Raw genomic sequence first — 21,669 nt, 5'->3', positions numbered from 1 at the left:
CTGACCAACTCGAAGGGGCCGATATGTCAGTGGTTTGAAAGACAAATACTCCATACAAATACATGCAATGATTCGGAGACTGTGCACTAGTAGTACTAGTTGGTGATTTCACAAATTCCATTCCCGTTACCTCTACCGGTAAAATTCATACCGATACATACATCACCGACCAGCAACATTTATAGTTTCATTCGTCAGTCAAACCATTATAATTTTATGATGTAATAATAGGAAACATTGTCATATTGAATAGCGTGTAGTGAAACGTTAATATGCGCTGGTAACAGCTTCGTCCTGCTTCGGCTGATGGCAGTTATGAGGTACGTGGCAAGATAGCGAGGTTGTCTTGCACGGCTTCGACGTTTCCAACTGATGACGTTTAGGGTAATGATTTAGGGAAAAGGAAAATCTATGCTTGCGAGATCGAAAATCCCTGATCAATGGGAGACATAACCTCGGTAGGTCATAGGCTCTTGCAAGTGATGTCTGCTGTTCTTGACGACTGTAATGTTAGAGTCGTTCTCTTCACGGAAAGATCTGATTTCTCTCGCTGAGAATTCGTTCATAATTTTGAACACTCGACTAATGTCAATTCAGTAGCTACTAGAGTGGGCGGGACCAGACAACGGATAGAATTGCAATTAGAGCAGTTTGCATTCTATTTATAGACGATCACCATACGGTTTTATTGAACGAAAATTTCCACCACTGGTTACTGATCATGACCTGTCAATGCACATTCGCCGTAACGAATGTCTAAGAAGGGTAGCTATGCTCGAATTTTTAATCTAACGATTTGCTAAACCCAATTTTGTGGACTGTCAAAACAGTGTCACGTTGTTTATACTGACTTTGTGAATGAAATGTTTCCGCTGAAGCCCTAACCGCAGTGTTGTCAATAAACGTTAATGAATCGCACAGGTCGATAACGATTGGTTAGCTTCAGCGATGTTGCTATTTTTATGGTAATTATGAGTCAATATGCCTATTGTGACGTCACCAACATGAATGATAAATACCTGACGTCATATTGACGTCACATGTTGGTATGGTAACCCCCCTCTCCTGATTGGTCAAATTCACATTACATATCGATCAATTGCTAATTCATTCAATTGATTGACGGCTGTAACAAAAGAACCAATAAAACAGGTACGTTCATTGAATATGGACCAATCAGAAGGCTAGTTTCTGTCAACTGAGATGGCCGATGGATCGCTGATTTTCTCTGACTGAACTGCTTCGTTCACCCACGTTTATATGGGGCATGCTATGTGTTGAAATTTGGCCCCGTGTACAGCCATTACTGTGCATATCTGTTGCTTTTATTTTGTGATTTTAATTTTGGTATAATTAGAATCGTGCCTGGGACTATAGGAGAGCGGGTCGAATTCGTAGTTTGCAGGTAAGAAGGTGATTCCCAGTTCGGGGCAGTTCAGCTCTTCGCCGTTCTGTTGCTGTAACTTGTATATATGCATGATACCCCATACTAATCAGCGGCAATCAGAGTGATAGCAGTGTTTGTCAACTGCCCAATTATGTCAAATACAAAATTATTGACGATTTTGTGGCTGCTGTCCTACCCTAGTTATATGTGAGTGTCTGCAGTTTAGCTGTCATGTTAATTCGTGTGGTGTTTGTGTCCAGTTATCAACGTTTTGTACCGTCGACTGTAATGTAGGCTATGGCGTTCGAGCCACTTTAACTAATTAGCTATGCAAAATTCATAAGTTGGCAGTGTTCACTCAAAGTTATACTTCTTCTCACGTTCTTTCAGATATCCTTTTGGGGTTAAATACCCCAACTTTGGTTAACTATCACTATGGCCGGCCAATCGGACAGCTTCTACGATCAAGAAGTGCCTTACTTTTATCCACAGGTATGTACCTTTGATAATTTCTCTCAAGAAGTGTTTTGTCAAACTTATTGCTCTCTTTTCATGGACACAGGCCTGCGCCATTTTCGAGATAACCAATTTTTCTTCCATTTTCACCTCATCATAGACTGTCCCAGACCAAGATGTACCTGATGAAGACACAGATAGGAGTGATGGGAAATCCAAAGATGGGAAAATATTGGTTGATTTAGAACAGGATTCAGAAGGTGAGAACTCTGAAAGAATGTTGTTTAAATTCAAGATGAGAACCCATAAAAGTTTCTGACTGACTCAGTTCGTAGTCTAGTACTGGTTGACAGAATTGAAGTAAATGGTCAACTTTAAGAACCACTGAAAAAAAAGGAATTAATTATGACCAACTTATTAAACGTTTTAAAATCTTTTAGTTATTGTTTTTCTCTTGTTATTCTTGCAGAATTATTTCAGGATCTGAGCCAATTTCAGGAAGAGTGGCTAGCGGAAGGTATGCAAATTACGTTTATTTTCCCCCTTTTTTGCTGGAAGAATGTATCTGTATTACGTTTCACTTTGACATACAAGAACCCCCCTATCATTTCATCCAGCTCGATAGGGCCTACTTCTAAAAAATAATAGACGAAACCAGTTTGTTTCAACACAACATATAGTCAAAACAGAATAAGATAGTTGTTTTTAATAATGATTATGTAACCGTACTCAAGACATAACCAAACTTTCCTGAAATAATTGGAGCTAACTAGACCATTTCCATCGTCAGAGTTTTTTTATTCAATCTTGCTCATTATTAAATTACTGTTTTGTAACAATGTCTGAAAACAAGTAATTTCAGGGATATTATGTGAATATTTGTTTTATCCATTTAATGACATTATTACAATAACAAGACATAGTTGATTGAGTACTGTATTCTAAGCAAACTGCATTTTGTCCAAAGCATTTCAGCTAAAGTGGAAAAAAAAGTAATATGTTATGTGCTTTTTCATACTAGGTTTGGCCTATGATAGCGAAGGGGAGGATGAGCAGTTTGTACCTGACTTTGAAGGCGAGAACTGTGAGTACTGGAATTAATATTCTAATCGATCAGTGAGAGTAAATGTGTGTAATTTGTACATTCTTTCTTTTCTGTTTTCGAACATTAAAAATTGGTATTTTGTGTGTGTGTGTGTGTGTGTGTGTGTGTGTGTGTGTCAATTGTACATTTGTATTTAAAAGTAGAATCTTCACTTTTTGATTGTAGATACTGGAATTATTTCACTTCTATGTTACATAAGATGGACTTCTGTGGAAATAAATTTTGAGATAATAAATATATATGATTCAAAATAGATGTAATAATTTGACTGCATTTGGTAAGAATACATCGGAATACATGATATAAATTGCCGAGATACATAGATAAAATACATATGAACAGACCTGTTTGTCAGCTTTCATTTCAACGTATCTTTCATAACTATAGTGTATCGCTAGGGCTAACTTGTAAACAAATTGTATGCTGGTTAACTGTTGCCAGCAATTTTTTGTTTTGTTTTTTTGGCAATTTTGGATTTATTATATTAAAAGACCCGAGACTATGTATAGACAGGGATATCATTGGTGGTATGGGATAGGAGATTATCTCAAATGTCAATACCAGTAAACAGTGGTGAAAAACTTTTGAAAATATACCTTAAGTACTGAAGGTCCGCGCTTGGAACAGCACAATACACCCTGTTCAAAAAGTACAGTTTTCAAAATTTGTATTGTCAGAAAAATGTAAAGAGAACGCTGGTGGTGTGTTGAACTAAAATGTGTGTGTGTTTTTTGAGCATATATGTGTGAGCCTGACATTGAGCCTTCATGAACTAACTCATATATGAAGTCCCTACTAGCAGTTTTATCACTCCAGTGGACGCCCTCTTTCATAGGGAAATTAGGTAGTGTTGGAGTGATATTTAAATGACATACACATAATAGGTCTATACTACCTCATTTGCATATGACATGGTCCGTTTTTCGCCAGTGCCTATTTAGTCTTTGAATATAAAAAACAGTCTGTTTTAACTGTCTAGTCTTTCTTCTATCTTTATGATCTTGCTTCTGTGTAGAGGAAAAGTGACCCAAAATGCTTAGACTGTATTTTTTTGTCAGGTTGTGAATAAGTTGTTTTTCAATTTGAACCAGGTCACAAAGTTTGGAATCATTAACATAGCATAATTATTAATGCAGAATGTTAAATCGGATGATTTGCTGGAGGAAAAAGGTTGAAAAGGACAGCTACGTGGAAACAGAATAGTCCAGTATTTGAGAAATGTAGTAATGAGCAATGAAGGCAATTTTTAAAACAGAAAAATCAAGTAGAGTTGGAGATTTTATTAGCAGCCATAAAAAACGGTAGAATTCTAGTGCAGCATGGCAACTGATGTAAGATTGACAACTTGTTTACTAAGAAAGGAAATTATAGATTTTTGTCTGACAGGAGAAGGTCAAAGGTTAAAATTAGGATGTTAATATAAGTGTCTGGCTAGAGCTGCTACCAAAGTACACCCATTTATCACCACCTATTGTAAACATTAACAAACAAAGTTCAGAAAAACATCCTCTCTGTAAATTGAACCGTGTAGACTGAAGAGGGCAAAGTGTACTGGAATGGGGTCACCTTTAGTTCTTATGACCCAAAGTGTATCAGTATAGCATTTTGTAGGCAGGATTCTAAATTTAGCAAGTGTTAGGCCAAAAAACTTTAGCATATGTTGTCGTTTGATGTACAAATGAAAGACATTAAAAAGAATGTGTCAAGCTAGGATTTTTTTTTGAAATAGGAATTTAAGTTACAAGGTGTAACCTGACACCCTAGTTTTGAAAATCTAAATAAATACTTGATCTAATCCTACAATATTTCTATTGTAAATTTTTCTCTTAAAGTTACTCCTCTTAAGTAGAGTATGTAGTTTTCCCTATAACCTAAGTGTCAATTGCAATTTTTTAGATTTCATGCACAAATTGTGTTATCATCAGATTATGTAGTTTGCCTGAAATGGAGTTCTTCAAAACTTCCAGTTCACAGTGATAAGTAAACTTATTTGAGTTATTAGAATACCATAGATATTTCTTCATTTGAATCAAAAATAGAACAGAAAAATTGTCAAATTTCAAAATCTATTCTGAAGTGTATATAATGTATGAAAGCTTAGGTGAATCATCACCACTGAGTTTGTGGTTGGCAGTGCAACAATATAATCTATGATTTACTTGTCAACTTAACTATGTATTTGTTAATTTTCTATTTGAGTGCTGTATTGGTCATAATTTACTCTGAAAATATCAGCTGTCGACAGACGGCAGTGAATTTAATCTTAGGTAGCCGACAAAAATACCCAGCACAGTTAGTATATTTACATGTATAAAAATAGATGCACAGGACATCCTCAATTATTTTACTTCAAAATCACATGAAAGCTGAAGTTTAAGATATTTTAAAAATGTTTTTGAAAATACAGTTTAATGGATTTAAGAACTATTTGAAAATAAGATACAATTCTTGTATTTTTTAAGAGAAAAAATTCTCAGATTTTTTAAAGAAAAAAATTCAGTTGAGTGTAAATATAAAATGTAAGATTGAAAAATTGATAGTAGGAAGAAATTTCTGAAGAAAAATTTAGAAAAATATTTTGTTGTAACTTTGAGTTTAATAATGTTTCTTTGTAGTAAATTCAAAAACTCACCATAAAGCAAATTTTCTTTAGTGTGGAGGTGGAAATCCAGATACTACAACAGATTGTAAATCAACAGTTGGTATCAAATTCTTTTCTCACAAAAATCTTATCAAAATTCATGTTTTTGTGAAATTTTGGTCAAATTCAATCACATTTTAGATTGGAATTATGAAAGAAGTTTGTCTTTATCAATTGATTCTGAGATTTTGGATGAAAAGTAATGATTTCGAGCAGATTTTGAGTTCCAAAATGGAGGCATGATTATATTATATCTGTCTTATCTGGTAATAAAATGGTGAAAGAGTAAAGCAGTCTACAGTTGACTGTAAAACACTGGCAGTGTATCTCATACATCAACTGAAATAAATTTAACCACAGACAATGAATGTGGGATTATGTTTCATAAATAAGGGTGCAATTATTGATATTTCATCATCTGATATTAATTTTTCCGTAAAACACAGTCATGCAGGCTGTACATGTTATTATTTGGGCAATAGAATCTCTATGTGGTGTATGCTTGGTTAGAGTAGTGAAAAAATGATTTTGAATCTTGGACATCGTTGTACTGTTGCATGTGGGGGTTTCACGAAAAGTCAAAAAATGAATATTAAATTTGACAATTGTAAATTATATACATAGTGATTATTCGTAGCCTCACTTTGATGTTTATGAACAACTTATGTTGAGAAGGCCCCCTGGGAAAACATTGGCTCATTCTTATGCAAAGTGAGCAGAGTGGATTTATACATAGTACGTCCCCTAATTTCGTTTCACAAGGAGCTTTACAAAGAGACAGTTAGAAATCAGAGTCAAGGCTGATTCTAGCACACTTGTTAAAAGGAGTCCTCATCTGATATTGTTTGTCATAAATATCTTGTGCAGACAACCCATCCGTGGCAGAATGACTGAAGCGCTCCATACTATCTGTATGTTGTCTGCTATATTTTATTATTCCTTTTCAATCGATTCCATTTACTTCTCAGTTTTCATGTATTCTTTTATTTCAAATGCTCGGTGTCAGGAAGTCATGTATTGATTTTTTTTTTTCATCTTTATGTGTGTGTGTTTTTGTTCTCATGCTTTTGATATTTGTGGATTTGATTTCCTTTATTTTTTCGGGAGATTATTGAGACACTTATTGTAGGATTTAGATGTGTGTTGTGATAATCGCATGTTATTACAATAGTGTTATTTTTGACAATGTGAGGAATCCACTGCCTGTTGCTTCTGCAGTGAGGGATGCCGTTTTATGAATGAGTACTGAAGTCACATGACATTTGGAATCACCTGTTGGTTGTATCATTTATATATATATATCCTACTACTTTTCTTGCTGGTATGTTTCGTTTCCTTTGATGTGGTTGTGTGGAATTTGTACCCACCTAAAATATATGGCTTTGTGGTGTGGATGACATAGCTTATATACTGTGTCTGTTGTGTTGTAAAAATTGTTGAGATGTGGATTTTGTCTGATAATCAAACTCACCACATAGTGACTTTCATCCTGTATGAGTATTTTCCACTTTTTTTTTCATTTCACGTATGTTGATTTAGTTTCTTTCACATACGATCCATACTTAAATCATGTATGTTTCTTATTCAAATTCTTGTTTTTAATGTTTGTTGCTACTTCCTGTGTGTCATGTTGGAACAGCTTCATTGAATTGTATTTGAAATGTAGATATATATGTAGGTTATATAACCAGCAATGTTGTTCTTTGGAATTTCACTGTTTTTTTCAATGTGTTGAAGATTTCCCTTGAATAGATATGTATAACAATTGTATCCTACTTGGTCAAATGGTCATTGACATTTATAAATGTAATATTCATTGACAAAAAAACCCATATAACTAATGGTGTTGATATGTATTTCTACCTTACAGTGCCTTTCAATGTCAAGATCAAAACTGAACCAAGAAGTCCAGGTTGTCATAAGCCATGTGCACACATGAGAGCACCAAAGTTTGATTTCGATCAGAAATTTGAATACGGAGAGAAAGCATTTGTAAATAGTCCGTATGAGCACCAGCCACCCCCTCCACCACCAACGACATCACCACCAGCACAAGAATCACCAGGGCCACCATCATTCAAAGAACATAATGGCAGGTTTTCGTCCACAGTACCGGAACAGGGATATCAGCCTGAAAAAAGGTGAGTTTCATTTAAACTGTTGCCTGTAATTTTAGGGTAAATTAAATTAATGAGCTGTTACTTGAAATAACTAGATTAATCTTAGGTTACATGTGGCTTTATTGAGAGGAAGAACAGTTGATGTCTGACTATTACCAGTCATTATTATACTCTACTCGTAATTTTAACCCTCCCCCCCCCCCCAAAAAAAAAAAAAAGTCTGATATTTGTGATAAAAAATTCATTGTACGATAAATAAATGAAGGAATGAGAAACCAGGGTTCACTTATTCACATTTTGTAGCTAATACAACTATAATGTCAATGCCTGTGATAGTGTCTGGCCTTCACTATATGTGTCTTCAATGATGTCACCACACGAAACAGGAGAATACATGATAATTCTTGTCGTAGGCTTCAAATTTATCAACTTTTTTGCCACTGAATTGGCTTTAGTGTGTTGATATTGATTTGTTTAGATATAAAAGACTCCATGAGGGATGTCAGCCATTGCCTGAGAACCTGACAGAAATAGATATGTACAATCCTCTGGATAAGATTGTAGATTCAGTCCAGAAGTGCTGTGATACCAATACTTTGTCAATATACTTTGTCAACATACAGTTCTTTACAATAGTATCTCTCTCTAAAACAAAATCATTTTCTTTCACTTTCTTTCAACACTGTAAATGAAAATCAAACAGTATGGTTGATAGCAGAGCCTGAAGGGGAAAAGGGGAGGGTTAGTTTGGGGAAGATTTCATAATTTTCTGTAAATGTAACTATAATTTTGGACCTTGTACAAGAAAGTGTGATTTTTTGGTTGATATTTCCTGGAAAAGTAAATTTACCCAAAATTTGAAAATGATAGTTTAAATGTCTGCTGTGAAAGAAAAAGAATGAAGAGTGCAAAAGAGCGTACGTTAGAAAACAAGTGAAATATTGTATATATAATATGACATAAATTTGATAAACACCGTAGGAAATTGGAGTTTTAATATCAAGTGATACAGTAGTTGGATAGATAGTCAACAGATAGGGGTTTATTGTGAAGATGAAATTTCTATTGACCAGAATTGAGATGATTTTGAACTAAAAGAGTTGATAGAATTCTGTAAGCCTGTTAATTAAATTTATAGTTCTATGAACAAACGTTCAGAACTTTTATCCCTTAAATCAAAGTTTTCCCTATATTTCTGATCGTTGGCTCCGTAAATGTCAGCATGATAATCAAAGACAATATTAGCGATTTGACATATTTTGTTTCTTTTCTTTGTAGATTTCACAGACAAACATCAGAACCATGTTTTCCAGCTCCACCAGAACAGAGAACATTTCATCGCCAAGCATCAGAGCCAGGTTACGGGTCAATTAGGCAAGACTTTTCAAATGGTTTATATGAAAGTCACAGACCGCCGCCACCACATTTTACCGTCAAAAAAGAGCCTAGAGACAGGGGATTTGAATCTGCTGCTGGTAAGTGAACTTTTTTTTCATGATTTTAAAAATTGAAGACTAAAGATTCTTTTTAAATCTGATCCTGTTATGCATAAAGCTATATTTTCTAGTTTCCAAATCTGAAAAATGAAATTCTGTACATGAATATCCAACTTTGTAAAAACTAGGGAACGCTTAATTTTCAGTGTTGACTCTTCTCTTCATAAAATATATTTCTGTGAAAACATATTTCATGTAGGCTTTTTTATATGCATCTTCTGAATCTGAAAAGCAGTTTGAAAGAAAATGAAATTTTCTTGAAAAAGATATTATACACAGCTATTTATTAAATTACCTGCAAGTTTTGTACCAAAGTATGGTAAACATGATTCCTTAGAATTATCAGATTCATGCAATTTTATTGTTTGCCAATTTTGTGATTTGCAAAAAAGTGTTGAAAGGTGGATTTAGGCCTTAATGTGATAATATCGACACGTATGATTGTATGTTGTTTACTTACTCTTGCCGGGGCTCTGTAAATATGTGTATTTTCATGTCAGTTTCTTTTCTGTCAATAACATGTTCAAAGACGAGAGATATTATTTATTTCATTTTAAAATTTTGATAATTGTATGGTTCAAAGTGAGATACTTCTAAGTTATTTTTATCGAAAACTGATCGTGACTATTGATGTGGTTAGAAAAAATACCATAGATATTTCAAGAAACAAGTATAAAGTATTGCTTTGCTTTTTATTAAAAAATGAAAAAAAGTAAAATCACATTCGGTGAAGTGAGAAATGATAGTATAAATGACATAAAATGGTAGATTCGAACTGACAAATTCCAAAATTTAATTTTTGATCTTGTTAATTATTTAGTATTTCTAAACAATTGGTTGATGGTTCCTCGGTATTTTGAATGTGATGAGATGTTAGCTTGTAGCTGTCACTTATGACATTAATCTATTAATACTAGTAACATATGTTATTGACATATTCTGAAATCATCCATTCCTCTTTAAATAGTTTCATCATATTATTTCGTACCGAACAATAAATTATCTTCTTTGCTCTATCATGTGCTGACACTATCATTCGTGAGATCTAAGAAAGTTTTATGTCTTCGCAAGGCGATTCTTGATGTAGATGTGCTGAGAGCTTATGGGGGTAGTGTAAGGACATCAAATACCATCGTGATTCTTCAATGACAGTGAAATTACATTTTGTAGATTTTTTCAGTTATTTGACAGTCGTAATTTATAAACAGTACAAGAAATATTCAGAATTTGTAACTTTTTACTGAGATTTAGGTTCAGATAACAGAAACGTGACAGAAAAAAAATATATGCCAAGATGACATTTTGTTTGCTAAGAACACATAAAACAGATAACATCTTTTTTTTTGTTTTAATATTATCATTATTAATGAGAATATTGTAGATACAATAAAATAAATTCAATCTGTATTCAGCGTGAGTCCGTGTGTCAAGATAAAAGCCGTGAATCAGTGTGGATATAGAAGAGATAAATGGATAGATACTCTCTCAACTGTTATGCACTCCTTTGTGTCGGCAGAGAATGGCACCCTATCAAACATTGATGTAAGATTTCCATGATCAAGTAGATACAGTAGAGAGACTATTTTGCTGTGACAAAAAAAAGTATAAAAGGGGGCCAAAACTGTGTATAGTATGTCGTTTTTAAGGCTATTCACATAATTGCAACTGCTAATTTGCTGAGAGGGATAAAAAAGTTGGTCCAACAACCAGTGTAAGTTAAGGGAGCTGTTTGGTATTATTGTCAAGTATTGACAGACAGAGCACACAATCTCGAGCGTACTGAATGCCCGGCGGCAGCCTATGTTCTAAAAAACCCTGGCTTTTTAACTACATTGTAGAATCGACATTGAAGAAAATAGCTGTATGGAGAGACAAACGTACTTCAGGCTAATACGTTGTCTAATTGAAGTTTTGGAAAAATGCAACACAAAAAGATTGAATGGATGGTGATGTTCACCCTAATGCGTTTTATTGTTATCAAATGGTTTGTTTTTTTCCTGAAGAAGAATGTCATTATAGTGTGAACTGAAAGTGATAAGATTCGTGCAAAACGGTCACTTCTTCATTTCAAAATGAGTATAGGAAATACATTGGCTGTCATCACCTCTTTTTAGCAGTGATAAAAATTGATTTATTTTAGAAATCTTTTTATCAGATGGCATAAGTTGTATATTGTGTAGCGGCATAATGAGAGACTGTTGAAAACATGATTTCAACAGTATGTTTTTAATGTCATTGTGTTTTGGGATGGGAGATTGTTGAATGGTGGCTTCGTTAGTGTAATAATGGCCCATCAATGAGCATTAAGTCTGTGATGACAATGGAACTAGAGATTAAAGGCAATTAAAGTAACATGAAATATGGTACTACGATTTGCCTTTAATCTACCACTGTCACAAGCAGACCAAATTGAATTATAGCAGTAGATGAATCGTCCACTCACAAACCTAGGAGATGTTGACTTTTACAAAAACCACAGCCTCTTGTCAATTAAAATCCCCTTTCCACTTAAAAATAGACTTCTTTTATATCTAAGCTGTAGAAATTTATCAAGACTGCAGTTTTATAAAATGCTCAGTAATCTAGAGTTCATGTATGTCTGGCAAGAATTTCATATCTAAAAAAATGACTAAAAAAAATTACTCTTCGTCGGAATGATGTGTAAGGGATGAGAAGTATTGTCATTTTGTTTTTTCAGAATATTTGCTATTTAATATTTCGATATAGCTTGGCCAAACTGCTCGTACAAATGAATAAATGAACAGATTTTAGACATTTCGTTTGTCATTACAATAAATTCAGAATTCTTTGGATGGAAATAAAAGTGTCGGGGAACCTTTTATGTGAAGAAAAAATATTTTTTCAGTACATAATTAATTTGACATTGTTCACTGAAGTGTACTTATTTAGGTGTTAATGAACGCATAATGAAATTTTAGTTCAAGCTGCGAAAAACCTGAGATGAAACATTTGTTTTGACTTACCGAAGGATTTCTTTGTGACAATACTGATTATTCTCCTTTAGATTTCACACATTGTACAGTTTGATGACATTGAAGAATATGAGGTGTTTGTAATGATGTACACTATGAATTGGTTTCTATCTTTGAATGAAATACAATTTTTATGAAGGGGAAATGTTTGATACATAGTGCCGACACAAATTTTTTTTTCAGGGGAATGTAATTCACCTGAATTTGAATTTTGAGAAAAATAATTTATCTGATGACAAACCTTCTTAACGAAGTCATGAGCTTAGTTGATATTTATGAAAAAAGTGAAGATATGAAGTCCCACAGTTGAGTTGAAAAGGTTTTGTTCCGTACGCTAGTTGATAGTTTTGGGAAAGGTTAGGTGCACTTTTGATGGATGGCCAGTTTTGCCCAATCCGTACCCTGTAACGAGCCGACATTATTTATGGAATGCTCATATTAATGGAAACTTGTGTTCATCTATCAAAGATTTCAAAATGGCATATCAGTGATAGATCTGGTTGCTATGACAATCAGATGGAGAGAAAGATAAGAAAAAAACTGCGGCAAAGGGGATAAATATTGATGCTAATTAATGATGGCCCACAGAAGGAGAAAGAAAAACATTATGATTTAAAAGATAATTGGAAGCCAGGATTTTTTCAACAATTTAGAAAATAGATACTGAGGTTGGACTGGAGGCAGTGTTATATTTAAAAACAAACAGAAAACATCAGGTTTCATCGTAACTATTAAATAGTGGGGTTTTTTATCCATAAAACTTTTTTATTTCTCGAGGCAAACTATTTTTGTGATTGTTCTAATGTCCACTATGTAAAAGTAAGTCATATTTATAGCCGAATGTCTATTTTATCATGAAATCTATGGTGTATGTTAACAATAAAGATGTCACTGGATAGTGTAAAGAGTACATACCACCTAAGGAGATAGTCAAATTACTACATATATCGGAAAGGATAGTTTTAAGTACTTTTAAAAAACTATTTTCTCATTTAAAAAAAAAAGCAAAATGAAAAAAAATTTGATTGTTTGAAATGATCTTCAGACCACTTTGGTAGAACTGCTGTGATAAACTTTTACCAAGTAAAAACAATACCACTGCCTAGAGAAATTTGCATTTGATATTCAGATTCATCAGAGTTGAGATGGCCTACCTGATGAGTCCGTTTTCTTGTGGAAAGATGAGAGACATCAGATGTGTATGGTTGAATAGGTGATTGTGGTATCTCAGAGTTTGGGCTAATAATTCAACCTTAGCAACCATTGTACAGGCTTCAGTAAACCTCGCTTGATTGACTATCCTTTAAATGCCACCCTCAAGTTTACTGATGGAAAAACCCAGGTGCTGCCGTACAAGAGTTGTTAAAGAGATATTGGAGAAGAAGGTTGCTCCCAGCTATGTACAGACCACCTATCGTTTATTGCAAGTGATGGGTTAAGAGATATATATTAAAAAAATTGAAGCTGAAATTGTCCTTTGATAGAAGTGACTACTGATAAAATTAAGGTGATCATCGCAGACCGTCTTCCAGCGCAATTCTGTTACCACTTACGTAATTTGAAAAGTTCAATCATTTACTATATTGACATAAAAAAGTAATTTGATTTTTATATGAAAGAAGCTGAAATCGAACATTCTTTTTTCTTCAGTAAATTTTACTTTGTAGAATATATTATTTTATTGAGAAGAATAAGAGGACTGACAAATTAGGATGTTGGTTAGTCATGAAAACAAAGTTATTTATAATATTATGAAATTAATTCTCAACACAAACTTGAAAGTCATCAGTGTTCCTTCAAATTAAGTAATGATATTTGTGGAAGTCAGAGTTTAGTCTGTCAACTTTGAAATTAATAAAGATTTTTCTAAAAATAACACTGCAGCTCCAAGATAAACAAACATCTGCTGAGCTGTCAACAAGTAAAAGATGAAACAACAACATGAACTCCTACTCAGATTGCGGCCAAAGTGATTACCCTAGATTGACAGAGATGTTTGTTTATTTTTGAGTTGTGGCGTTATTTTTAGAAAAATATTTTTGATTATCTGCTGGACTTCTTTCATTAGTTGGTTTTAATATCTTCTAACCATAGAATTAATAAATAGGTAAAAGGTCAATGCAAGGTTAAAGGTCAATATATACATCATCAGTTTCCGTGGATTTTCTAACTGAAAGCTGTTGATATTTGTTTTGATAAAAAATTACCATGGCAGCAGGTTGACGTGGGATGTCTATTTTTATTCTCAGTGGCAGTGAATTGTGGCTGTGAATATACAGGTGCCGTATTTCAATCTCTAGTTGACTTTTTTGGATACACCTTGCAAAAATAAATAAATTGATATTAGAATGATGGGCTATGACAATATAGTTTAATGTCACATGTGAAACAATATTTTAGATAAAATCAGTTTGATAAATAAATGCTTGTGGAATACCGTAGTGGAGGTTGGCTGTCAGAAAAAAAAAAATTTCTTGATGAAAGATGTACTCAAATTTTATGAAAATATAGCCAAGTGCTTTGTATCACATTTTGTACATCATGAAAAGAAAAGATTTCATGCTGAAGCTCAGTGTTATGAATATGCAAATAGTAGGATTTTTAACAAAACGTGAGTTTTTAACCGCTGACAGCACAGATGGAGGCAACATTCAAATATTTCTGCATGACAGCCCATGTGAAACTCGGTTAACTATTCCATTTTTCACAGTGACTGCATTTCTTTTTACTTTTAAAGAAGTGGAAAAATTGTGGGCTTTTCTTTGATATACATTATAAACCACAAGAGATAGTCTGTTGTTCTCCAGGGAATATTTAAATTACGATTTGGATGAAATCTAACAGAAAATGAAGTGAGTGATGCAGATTAACTTCTAATGAAAAATTGCAACTTTGGTTTCATCGGTTAATGATGACAGAACGTACGAAGTTCATGCATTGCCTCAATACAAGTAACTTAAAATATATCACAGCCATGAGTGCAGAAATGAGAAAATATAAACCTGGCCAGTGTTTGCCTCAAAATTTGTGTGTTAGGGACAAAAATTGATGAAACGTATAAATATTTGATCACCGATATAACCTTCACAATAATACTGTTAGAGCTACATGGACGGGAACCATTAGAACATTGCTAGAGGATGACCTGGGATGTACAGGTGCGTTGCCATCACTGGCTTTGAGACTACATACACATCAGAGGCAGATAGTCCCTAAATATCAACATTGTTGGATTAGAACGACGGTGCCCTAAAGAGAGAAATATGATACCCAATGATATCATATGTGCGATACTCGTATTAAAAAGGCAACACAAAACGCAAAGAGTATGCAGCTAATAATACATGGCCCCAAACTTCTTTTATTTCCCAGAAAAAAAAGTTATAAAAAAGTCACGATAAAAGGATATGATACAGTAAGCTGATGAAGATTAAAGTTTTATTATAATCCAGTTATTAAAAATAAGATGCCTTCTAATTGACTTAACATATTATAATATCATTAGTTGAAGATCAACAAATTTAGAGTACCATACAGATACCGACCTAAGGTCACTTCATTACCAAACTTGGAAATTCAATATAGGCTTCAAAGCTGGTTTCAAACATAGAATGAAAATCCAGAAATTGAAACTAGTATTATGTAGTATGTATGTTGGTGACAGCCATGAGAATCGTGTATAGCTAGGTTGTGAGTTGATATCGTGCTAAGGCTGAGAGTTGATATCGTGCTAAGGCTGGGAGTTGATAACGTGCTAAGGCTTGGAGTTGATATCGTGTATAGCTAGGTTGTGAGTTAATATCGTGCTAAGGCTGAGAGTTAATGTCATGCTAAGGCTGAGAGTTGATATCGTGCTAAGGCTAGGAGTTGATATCGTGTATAGCTAGGTTGTGAGTTGATAACGTGCTAAGGCTGGGAGTTGATATTGTGTATAGCTTAGGTTGTGAGTTAATATCGTGCTAAGGCTGAGAGTTAATATCATGCTAAGGCTGGGAGTTGATATCGTGTGTAACTAGGTGGTGAGTTAATATCGTGCTAAGGCTGGGGGTTGATATCGTGTGTAGCTAGGTTGTGAGTTGATATTGTGCTAAGGCTGGGAGTTGATATCGTGTATAGCTAGGTTGTGAGTTGATATTGTGCTAAGGCTGTGAGTTGATATCGTGCTAAGGCTGGGAGTTGATATCGTGTATAGCTAGGTTGTGAGTTGATATCGTGCTAAGGCTGGGAGTTGATATCGTGCTAAGGCTGGGAGTTGATTAAGTGTCTATAGCTCGACTGTGAGTTGATATCATGCTAAAGCTGTGAGTTCAATATCGTGTGTAGCTAGGCTGTGAGTTGAGAAAGTGTGTGTAGCTAGACTGTGAGTTGATATCATGCTAAGGCCAGGAGTTGATATTGTGTGTAGCTAGGCTTGGAGTTGATAAGAGGTATATCTGATAAATGAGTGGATGGTAGATTAAATGAGGGAACTGAATACCATAGACCTGTGTGATGTGCGTGTGCTGCATTGTCACTTCCTTTTAAATGTACATTTTTTCATCCATTTTGCTCTTGCGTAAACTAAAACATAGTAAGACTATTTCAAAGCCTTGGACTTGTCTTTAAATTAGTGATGTCATTCATGTAAATTTTTCTGAAACAAAGTATGATAAAGATATTTTCTACAAAGACAAAGGGTTTCTTAAAATCATGGGAATACATGACTTGGGTTCAGCAAAAATACAATCTCATGAAATAAAAAAAAGTATTTTCATTTATTGTACTTCTGGGAATTTGCACCGACTTGAGTATAGAAAATTATTGAAATCTGCTATCAACAAATAATGAGTGTTTGAAAAAAACATTTTGAAGATGATGAAATAAATTAAAAGATTTAAAAAAATAAAATAAAAAACATTCAATTTGAAAGTAGATCAAAAGATACAGAAATAATGTAAAATTGAAAACCAAATGGTAGAGTGTTTGAAAAAAAATTTATTTTGAAATTATGTGAAAGACAAAACTTGAAATGATAAGTAAGGTGAAATAATAAAGTTTGTTTGTCATGGTTATGATATTACAGATGTTTGCATCCATACATGAATTCTAGAAATAAAACATTGAAAAGGTAAAACATCTGTCCAGATTACAAATTTGACAGTTACTAGATTTACTTTATCAGCAATGCAAATCAGATTATAAATATTCCTGAATTTCAATATTTTTAGAAATGATTATCAGCTTGAGAATTCAACAGTTGGTATTTATTACGATTAGTATACAGTTTGAAATTAAGATCTAAAAATAACATTGAGCGTTTTCTTTTATCTTACAGAAGTGCCTACATGTTTGAATTTTGCAAGACCAGCAGACTATGGTTTACACAACAGTTCCCATGATGGTAAGATAATATTAATTTGTTAGCTCTACAAGTACATCCAATTCTTTATTTTCATTCTCGTTTTTTTGAACTTTAGAAATAGTGTCATCAGCTGTATAACAGTTCCCATGGTGATAAGATATATAATAAAAAAAAATTTGCTCAGAAAGTATATCTGTTGGTTTATTTTCAGCCACTTTTTAAATTTTACAGTGTTAAGATATATACTACAATATTATTTACTTAGAATGTAGCTACGATGGTTTATTTTCAGTCACATTTTTTGAACTTTATAAATTTGTTGTCTGATGCACAATAGTTCAAAATTTGTTTATTCATAACAATTTACCTGTGATTGTTTTATTTTATAAATGGTATATTATATCGATCAGTACATATTTAAAACTTGATTATTGCAAGTCTCATACCATTTCTATTGAAGTAAGTTTTGTGTAAATGTAAGTATATAGGATTCGGAATGTTACTTCTGTATGCTGTACTATGCTTGCTGTGACATGTAGCAATGAATAGTTAAAAAACAATGAACATTTGAAAAAGAATCTTTGTAATTTGATATTTTGGTTGTGGCTATGAAGCAGTTGGAGCCAGATTTTCACCAGATGATATTCTATGTTTATTGTACTGTACACACACTGTCAGAGACTGTGGTATGGTACTTACACAATTCATGAAAAATACAAGGCTCGCAATGTAAGATCAGAATGTATACAAGTAACTTTCATCTGTGGCAACATGGATATTGTGAATTCTGTAAAGTAATTCTTTATGCAGTTGAGAAATCTCAGTGTCGATGAAATTTTGCTGCCGTCCATCGATGTCACAAGGGAAAATGAAAAGTATTCAGTTTGGCTATGGTGGCATTGTCACCTCTTGATCGCTTTGTTGTTGTGTTGTGTATTGATGTGAAAAAGGTTGTAGTTGTTTGAGTGCTAAGTGTGTGTTATAAAGTGTTGTTATTGTAGCAGTTGTAGTGAATGGACTGGAGTAGGGAGGGTAGGAAGTCGGAAGCAATCGTTGTTTGGTGTGAAGATGTCCACAATCTAACTAGTCAAGTATACAACAAGTTGTGTGCGTAGGTGTACACATGACTTTCTTGTTGAGGATGTTATCGACAATGGTTAATCAACAAGTTTTCAGAGTACATTTAATCTGTCATATACTTGTTTCCCAGGTTAAGCATTTGTGTTAATCGGATGTTAACAAGATGCTTTTCTGTGTTCAGTTGAAAGAACCACAGACAGTGCCACGTACGACATATCAACACACTCTCTCTACTCCCCCCTCTCTCTCTCTCCCTCCCTCCCTCCCTCCCTCCCTCACTCTCCTCTCTCTCTCTCTCTCTCTCTCTCTCTCTCTCTCTCTCTCTCTCTCTCTCTCTCTCTCTCTCTATCTCTCTCTCTCTCTCTCTCTCTCTCTCTCTCTTTCATATATTCTGTGAAGTGTAGCTTTGAGCTGATGACAGTGACAAGTCCTGTCTCTCTCAGTCATCCTCATATATATTCTGTGAAGTATAGCTTTGAGCTGATGACAGTGAAAAGTCCTGTCGCCTTTGTTGTCTCTTCTCTATAGTACTGTTAAAATCCAGGCAAGTCGAGTTCTTAAGCCAGAGTAATGTCAGGATTTATACATTTTGTCAGATCATATTCATGCACCAGTAGAGTTTTCTCCTAAATTGTCAAACTTCATTTAATAACAGCTTACACAAAGTTCATGGGTTTTACTATGTTTGACATCTTCACCTCTCACTCTGTGATTTCTTACTTTTGCCACTCATGGTTATCGACTACCCTTAATTACAATAATGTAGAAAATGGCACTCTAAATGAAAGGTATTTTCAGCTAGATTTCTTAAAAGCCGTGCTGACTCTCTGATGTCATTTTCGGCTCTTTCAGAATTTATCTTGTACTTTTCATCTAATGACTTTGTATAAATTTTCATTTGTTCGTCGGGAGAGCGTATAAAATTCATCAAACAATTTGTGAAAGGTGATTGTATCATCATTGTTACTCTTTAGCTCAATGAGGAAAAAATTCTCTCCAACATTTGACTGCGTGATATGGTTTTCACACCTTTTAGGTTTATGTGACACTGGTGAGTAAGAGTATAACACTGTAAGCAAAGCTTAAGACATACTTGTTACTTGACATCATCATGTATAATTTTCCACTATTGTTCTCACATTTTCACAAGATTATTGAATCAATTTTGATAATAAAAATCTTGACAAAAATTGTTTCAAGAATACTAAAGGAAATATTTGACGCCTATTTGTTAGAAAGAGGAAATTTGCTGGAGTATGTTGTACAACAACTGTCTTTGCAAGGAGAATACTTCATAATTTAGAGATGACACTCTCTACAAGTTCTTATATTGTCACCTTTTATACTCACCAACATTATTCTCCAATCTGTCAAAAGTTACAAGATACATGGGAAAAATCAAAGAAATTCTTCAAACCTTTTAGAATCCAAAATATTGAAAAAGGTATTCAATTTTAATATGAAGATTTGTCAATCTTCTTGAAAAAGCCAGTCATGATGCGAAACTAGTCAAAAATACAACTTGTTTTTGTGCTGAAATACTACCCAAAATATATAGAGAAGAAAGTCAGTTTTAGAAAAAAGAAAAAAACAACTGAGACTTATGTTGTACTGTTGTGATGATTGCTGGAATTGCCTCTTTTTTGTTAAAATGTGTACTATGGTTGTATAAAAAACCCAGGTGAAATGTAAGAAAAACAGGTGAAATGTAAAAAAAAAAAGTTGAAACGTAAAAAAAAGTTAAAATGTAAAAAAAAAAAAAATAGGTGGGATGTAAAAAAAATAGGTGAAATGTAAAAAAAAAAACCAGGTGAAATGTAAAAAAAGTAAAGTTTGAGAGAAGACATCGAGAGAAGGAGCAATCTATTCTTTGTTGTAACATGAGAAATGATTTCCAGTAAAATCCAAAGTGAAAGGAGAAGAGAGCTTTGCTGTAACTGGTAATGGGAGAGATTAGGAGAAGAGAGTACTTGTAAACTACCTGATACCAATATACATGGTACAACTCTAATCCTTAATACTAAGCCACTACCATACGGTTTCCTATAAACACTCACCAAGTAAAAAATTGGGAAAAAATGAGGGCATCAGAAATTGATGTATTAAAAACTGAAATCCTTGCTATCTCTGTGCTGATAGTCTGTCAGAATGAATTGAATTGTTGGTTTGTGATTGCTAGTATTATGCAGCCCCATGGGATGACATGCCATCTGAGCACCCAAGTCAACAGTAGGTTTTGTGTGCCACAACAGTTACGTCAAACAAAAACGCTTCAACTTAGTATCTGGTTGACAAATATGTTTGTGAAACTCATAAGAGAAAGAAAGTATAAACCTGTCATTTGAGAAGATTAGTTTTCATTTTGTATTCTCAAATGTTGACATTTTGTTTTGGGAAAAAAAAGTCAGGTTACCTATGATAGTCGGTTTTGAATTACAAGGATTATTATTGTTGTGAATTATTAGACAGTTTAGTAGAAGCTGTGTTTGTTTTCATATACCATATTTCAGAGATGTAAAATATCTCCAATTATGGTATGATAGTCAACAATAATATTGTAGATAGCACAAAACTTGGAAGTCAATCTCACTTGAAAATATAAATTATGAAGATATCCAAATATCCCCTCCAATTTCTTGATCATATTTTTAAAAGTATGATAATTTGTTAACTGTTGAATATGGAGGTTTTCGTCAATTGTACAAAAACATATGTGCGTAATTGTTTTCTTTTGAAGTTTTGAAATGTGGAGATTTTAATTTCATATGAATTTAATTTTTTCTCAAAGTCATGACCAAATTTTGACTTTCCTGAAGTTGATTTTTCTCTTGGAATGTCATGGCCAAATTAAAAATGGTTCATTGTTTTTATATGTAAAAATAAATTAAGTGTGAAAGCATACAAGATGTGAAACTAGAGTAAACAGAGCAGCCATTTTATGTGAAGTCCAAGCACATACATTCATCTCAATTTACACAAATACCTGTCAAACTGTTTGATGAGTAAACATCAACTTTACTCTGCACCTCCCAAACTTATTGAAGTAGTTG

The 21,669-nt window shown here is 33.6% G+C and overlaps 1 protein-coding gene across 3 annotated transcripts in view; it reads left to right on the top strand.

The window, feature by feature from the left end:
• The first annotated feature begins 272 nt into the window (after nucleotides 1-272).
• Nucleotides 273-21,669, top strand: part of LOC144447552 (ETS translocation variant 1-like) — a 46,372-nt gene continuing 24,975 nt past the window's right edge. For 2 of the 3 annotated variants that reach the window (XM_078137602.1, XM_078137605.1), the window contains exons 1-8: nucleotides 1,206-1,405; nucleotides 1,778-1,879; nucleotides 2,004-2,103; nucleotides 2,313-2,360; nucleotides 2,865-2,927; nucleotides 7,460-7,730; nucleotides 8,988-9,184; nucleotides 17,513-17,578. In XM_078137602.1, coding sequence (XP_077993728.1) covers nucleotides 1,823-1,879; nucleotides 2,004-2,103; nucleotides 2,313-2,360; nucleotides 2,865-2,927; nucleotides 7,460-7,730; nucleotides 8,988-9,184; nucleotides 17,513-17,578 — 802 coding nt within the window. In that variant the 5' untranslated portion in view covers nucleotides 1,206-1,405; nucleotides 1,778-1,822. Of the gene's footprint in view, nucleotides 321-1,205; nucleotides 1,406-1,777; nucleotides 1,880-2,003; nucleotides 2,104-2,312; nucleotides 2,361-2,864; nucleotides 2,928-7,459; nucleotides 7,731-8,987; nucleotides 9,185-17,512; nucleotides 17,579-21,669 lie in introns of those variants that run through there. The other variant, XM_078137603.1, reaches the window with a different exon arrangement.

Source organism: Glandiceps talaboti, chromosome 16 (assembly GCF_964340395.1).
Source record: "Glandiceps talaboti chromosome 16, keGlaTala1.1, whole genome shotgun sequence".
In the NCBI taxonomy this organism is placed as follows: domain Eukaryota; kingdom Metazoa; phylum Hemichordata; class Enteropneusta; family Spengelidae; genus Glandiceps; species Glandiceps talaboti.
Note: the sequence above shows the minus strand (reverse complement) of the source record. Positions and strands in the feature narration are given on the sequence as shown.